Consider the following 5,513-nt stretch of genomic DNA (forward strand, 5'->3'; position numbering starts at 1 on the left):
TGCCAGCCTGCATGACCTGCTCAGCAGCCATTGCCCGTGTGTTCACAGGGCCAGGACAGTGCTGTTCTCTCAGTGCCGGTTTGGCACCGTCCCCGTGGCCCTGCTTGCCCGCAGCCAGCAGCTTTGCAGCGTGCCCTTTTGCAGCTAGAGAGGCGATGGGAGGAAGAAAGGGCTGGCAGCAGGATGCGTGCCAGCTCCCTGCCGACTCCAGGAGGGGCTCAGCCGAGCCCAGGCTGCTCCAGCCAGCTCCTTGCCTTCTCCAGAGAGCAGGAGCAAGCCCTAGCTCAAACAATACAGAAAAACAGGCAAGGAAAATTTAAAAATAAAAAAAAAAAAAAGGCAAGACAGAGAGACTTTTGTTTCTCAGGTCCCCACACCCTGTTTGCTGGCTGCTGTGGGGCAGGGAAGGAGCATAGCAAGGGTGTATTTGCAGCTCAGCTGGCCCGGCATAGTGTGCGGGAGGCTGCGAGCTGCACAGGGCGAGGGGTCCAGGCTACAGGGGCTGGTCCTGATGGGGCTAAACTCTCTGGTCCTGCTCCAGGGCAGACCACAGCAGGGCAATCAACCCTCTCCATATACAAGTCAAGCACCCACTGTCTCATACCCGGGCCCAAAGCAATGGGGCCAATGTCCCTCAGCCAAGGGCAGCGCAGCAAGGGACCTCAGCCAGCAGCAGCTCTGCAAGGCTCGGGCTGTCTGAGGTACCCGACATGCCCTGTGCTCTGGTAGCTGCGTTGTTTCTTGGGAGAAGTGCTGAGATGAGGACAGCATGAGTTGTATGTACTGAACCCCAGTGTTATTGATTAACTGGGCTGTCAGCTACGTTTCCAGGAACCTCATCTCCCTCTGCTGCCCATCTGAAAATCCCGTTGCTGCAACTCTTCAGGACTTCTGGGAGAGCAAGATGACTCAGAGCCATGTCGCAATGCTAGATCCCAACTTTGGCTACAAGCTGCCTCCTGCTACATTTCAGGGACATGATTATACCTTTGGTACCTCACACGCAGGCTCTCCTTTCCCAGAAATGCCAGGGGGACATAAAGCAAACAGATCTGCTGCTGCACTGGTCCTACCAACTGCTGATGGCAGGCCAGGAGGCCACCAAATGGTCAGTCTTCTGTCAGGACACCAATGAGTTGCCCTAACTAGGAGACGCCAGCACCTCAACCAGCCCAGGTGCCCCTTTGCAAGGCTTTAGAGATTGATGGTGGGTGGGAGAAACACCCCCAAGAACAGCCTGGGCCCATGTGGCTCAGGAACCCGTCCAACAGCTGGGTTTAGCTCTGTATTGTGGTCAGCAGCTGGACGGTCTCGGTTCTTAGGAAATGACATCTCAACCAGTTCTCAAGCCCTGAGCTCACAGTTTTATACCAAGTCCAAAGTGACTGAACCACAGGCTCGAGAGTACGACTAGGATGCCCACACGGTCATGTGGCACTGTAAATGCCTTGCCTTCAGACAGCTGATACAGGGCACTACCAAAAACGTGTGCTACCCTGTGGCTGGGTGTGAACCCAAGATCCTGCCCTACGCAGTCTGCTTAAGGGCTAAGGCTCACATTGCAAACGTGCATTTCTGACCTGATAATGCATCTCCCTGCAATGACTGTGCTGTCACCTCCCTGGGTGAGTCATGCAAGAATAGTGGGCAGGGTCAAGAAGGATGCGTAGAAAGGAGCTTTTAATCAGCACTGATGACATCCCAACAGCGGAGGAGGCTGTGCATCTGTCTGACAGCAGGAGGGCAGGCAAGACCAGTTCCATCGCAGAGGGGAACAGTCCCATGCACACCAAGCAGTCCCAGGCTGACGCACCGAGACACGCTCCTCTTGTCACAGCACAGAGGTCTGGCTGGGACCTCTCCTCTAAGTCATCTTCTGCATTCCCACACACCCTGTGGAGGCTGTTGGAGCCAGGCAGGAGGAGGGAAAGGTCAGACAGAACTGAATTCTGCCCCAAGAGTCCCCAAATGCTTTATTGGTCATCCCAGAGACCCAGGTGCTGCATCGGTGACCCCACTCCTAAAGGCTGCTTTGAAATGAATGGCATCTCAAGCCATGCAGACCCTGCAGAGCTGAAGTCCCTCTGATGTCAGGTGGCAACCCACAGCCAAGCCAGTGGGACACGGGGAGACCTAGAGGGAGATATTCTGGTTTCTAGGGTTCTTTGCCCCCAAAGCCATCACCCTAGTGCCAGGCAGAAAGAGGACAGACACTGCAGTGGCCATGCTTGCACAAACCAAGATGTAAAACCAAATTCCCTATCTGCATCATCCATGATGGACATCCTCACACCCAAATGCCATCCTCAGAGTGCACCCATACCCCAGGTCCTGAGCAGATCCATCAGGTGCTGCCTTCTGATGGAGCTGTCACACCACTTTGCCATGCCCATTGCGCTCCTCCCTCCTGGTACCTGCTGACTGGCAGCAGCTGCCGTTCAGCCGATGGCACAGGGCTGGTGCCACAGGGCCACGCAGGGACACAGCATGTTCAGTAGTCACACTGCTGCATGCATCAAAGGAGGAAACCCAGACAAGGCAGCAAAAACCCCACTGAATCCTAAGAGACATAGAGCAAGGTGCTCCTCACTGCAAGCTGCCCTGGGTGACGTTCTTCACTGGGGAGGAAAAGCTCCCTGGCTCTTTGCTAGCAGCAGCACCACTTTGTGCCAATTCCAGCTGCACTTCGGTCACTGTCAGCTGCCTCTGCGACCAGCCACCCACATCAGTTAAGTGACATTTCTGTCCTTGCTGCACAAGGAGCCTCACCTCTACGGGACAGCCGGGTGTCTGCGTCCGTGTCCACGAAGAGCTTCATGCGGAAGAGATCCCGCACCTCCTGGCTGTAGAAAGCCAGGATGCCTTCGAAGAGCACCACGTCGGCAGGGTAAACAGTCACCGTCTCCTCTTTCCTAAGCAGAGGGAAGGAGAATCAAAATATGCCGGTGTGGGGAAAAAAGCCGAGAGAGGTGGGGGGAAGCAGCGGTGCTCCCCAACCCTGGGACATCACTGCTGCACCAGGGGAACGGCCGAGAAGAGGGCAGACCTACCCCTCCGCGGTAAGGGGAATCCAAGGCATACATACGCTTCCTAGAAGGACAAATGGCAGAGCAGGAAGCAGACTAGTCCCTGTCCCCCCACCTCAGCCAGCTGCTGCTTACAAGTGTTACGTGCCAAGCCGTGAAGCCCAGAAAGCTTGTGCATGGGGCTTGACCCACGGGAAACCTGCAAGGGCCAGCTCTGCTCCCCTGGGAACCAGGCAGCACTGCCCCGACACCACAGCGCTTCTGTGGGGAATGGAGCAGGGTCACACCATCCACGACCAACACAGGCGTGCAAAAACAAGCTGAACACGTGCAAGGGAAGAGTTACAGGAGCAAGAACTGTTGTCCTCCTCCTCTCCTGGCAGTGTCAGGCTGTTTGAGCCTGGAATGCTTGTTAAAGCTGCAAACCCAGAGTTTATGGGGAGAGAAAATGTGGATGGGGGAATAAAAGGGGGGCCATAACTCCCCTTCACTGATGCCTATGTGTTGCTGGATGCCACCGCATGGCTGCGCAGCTTTCCAGACCCTGCGCCTGTATCTGCCCTGGATCCTCCAACCAAGGGGTCTGGAGTAGTTAGGACTGAAAGTTTGGATTGGCACATTAGGGGCCTAGGAGCAGGCGCAAGCGGAGGGGCAGGCGGTGTGGGCTGGTGGGGCGTTAGCAGAGGCACAGCAAGGCAGGAGGGGCTGTTAGACCTGGAGTGGGAGACAAAGTCATAGACAGGAATCTGGACCGTCTTCCCTTCCGTGATCTCTTTGAGCGTTTTCACGATCAGCTCGTTGTCAAAGGCATCTGAGGAGAGACGAAACGTTACCCGAGGCAGCTTTGCAATTTCTCCCACCCACCAGATGCTGAGCTTACCCCAGCCTGAGCCACTGGCACCCTGCACTGGGGACAGAGAGATGCACAGACTGAGGAGGAAAGCATGTGGGCTTAGCAAAGCCCAGCTCTCCCGCAGCCCCTATGGCTTCACCGCTTTGCACCAGCCTGGGATCTGGCCCACAGAGATCAATACTGTCCTTGTACGGCGGCGCTGACAGCCTGGGCTGGGGAAGGCATCTCCAGGGCTCCAGCCCTCAGAGAGACTGGAGCAGTGTTTCATCTTCAAGCTGCCGGACAGACAGGGCTCTGTTTGCTCAGTGCTCACTGCCTCTGGTCATTGTCCTCGTGGGGATGAAGGGACAGCAGCGCTGGAATTTCCCCAACAAGCCTGGAGATGGCTCAAAGAGCCCCTGTTGTAGCAGCAGGGCTCAGCCCCCTCAGTGGAGGGGTTTGCAGAGCAGCTGCACAAGACGGTTCCCTCCTTGAAGGAGCAACAAGGAGCTGCTGGCTCCAGGGGACTGTGCCAGGCCAGATCTCCCTGGTCCCAACCCAGCTGCACCATAAAGGTTTTCAAACCAGGGGATGTTTTTGCAGGGAGAAGAGGAGCATCTTAGGGCAGGTTACGAACCCTCAGACTCCTCATCCCAAACACTTCACCCCCGACACAGTTTCTTTCCCAAAAGAGACAGAAGTTGTACCACAAGGGACACAGGTATTTCCCAGCCACCCTGCCAGGGTTGTACCCAGCTCCACAAGAGCTTAACTAAGCCACCCACAGAGACAGAGTCCCAGTGTCCATGCAAGGGCTCTTTGCTGGTGGAGTGGGGGTCCCGCTGCAGCCCTCGCCCCCGCCCTGCGCAGCAGAGTCCCGGTGCTGTTCTCCATTCACCTGGGTGGTCAAAATTGAACTGGCCTTTGAGCGCTTTGGATTTCTGCTCTGAGGTGAGGACCCGGTAGAAGCTGTCTTGGCTCACGATCACCACCTGCTTCTGACGATAGTCCACCTCATTCTGGCCCAGCAGCTGGACAATCTTGGAGCATACTGAGGACTGGGAAAGGAACAGCAAAGGAGGCAAGTCAGCGGGAAGCGGTGTCTGAGCCGCATGGGGAGGATGTCGCCAGGTAAAGGCCATTCCTGGGTGCACGGGACAGTGCTGGCTGGACCTCCAGCGGAGAGTTCATCATCCCCTCCAAGGCACAGCCCAAAGCCACCAAGTGAAAATTGCTCCAGAGGCATCACTGTGGGGCCCTTCAGTGTGAAAGCAGCACTAAGCTTGCTCCCTGCCTCCCTCTCCTCTGTCTCTATGGCCTGCCCACAGCTCAAATTCTGGGCACAAACGGCAGCAGGAAACCAGTCAGCTGCTGCCTGGGTTCAGCTGCACCCCCAGGGCCCCCATGGCCAGCTCCAGCCTGCCCAGCAGCTCCCCAGGTAGCAGAGCTGTATATGGCACCAGGGCTGAGCCTCCCCCCTGGGATGCAGCCTCTGTGCCTTGGTTCCCCCAGCCCTGGTTCAGCCCAGAAACCCCACCACAGCACGCACAGGGAGGGAGAGGGTCCTCAGAGAGGGGGAGCCGAGTTGTTTTCATACCCTAAACAAAACCCAGGATGAAAAGACACCCTGGGACTTTATCACAGATCCCTGCCAC

General features: G+C 56.7%; 1 protein-coding gene across 1 annotated transcript in view; it reads right to left on the bottom strand.

Annotated features, from left to right (window-relative positions):
* LOC104461073 (uridine-cytidine kinase 2-like) overlaps positions 1–5,052 on the bottom strand; it is a 9,042-nt gene extending 3,990 nt beyond the window's left edge. Inside the window, 4 exon segments of the mRNA XM_010072524.1 lie at positions 2,770–2,912; positions 3,741–3,837; positions 4,757–4,949; positions 4,951–5,052. Coding sequence (XP_010070826.1) covers positions 2,770–2,912; positions 3,741–3,837; positions 4,757–4,949; positions 4,951–5,052 — 535 coding nt within the window.
* Positions 5,053–5,513: the final 461 nt, after the last annotated feature.

This window comes from Pterocles gutturalis, unplaced genomic scaffold (genome assembly GCF_000699245.1).
Source record: "Pterocles gutturalis isolate BGI_N339 unplaced genomic scaffold, ASM69924v1 scaffold14272, whole genome shotgun sequence".
Lineage (NCBI taxonomy): Eukaryota > Metazoa > Chordata > Aves > Pterocliformes > Pteroclidae > Pterocles > Pterocles gutturalis.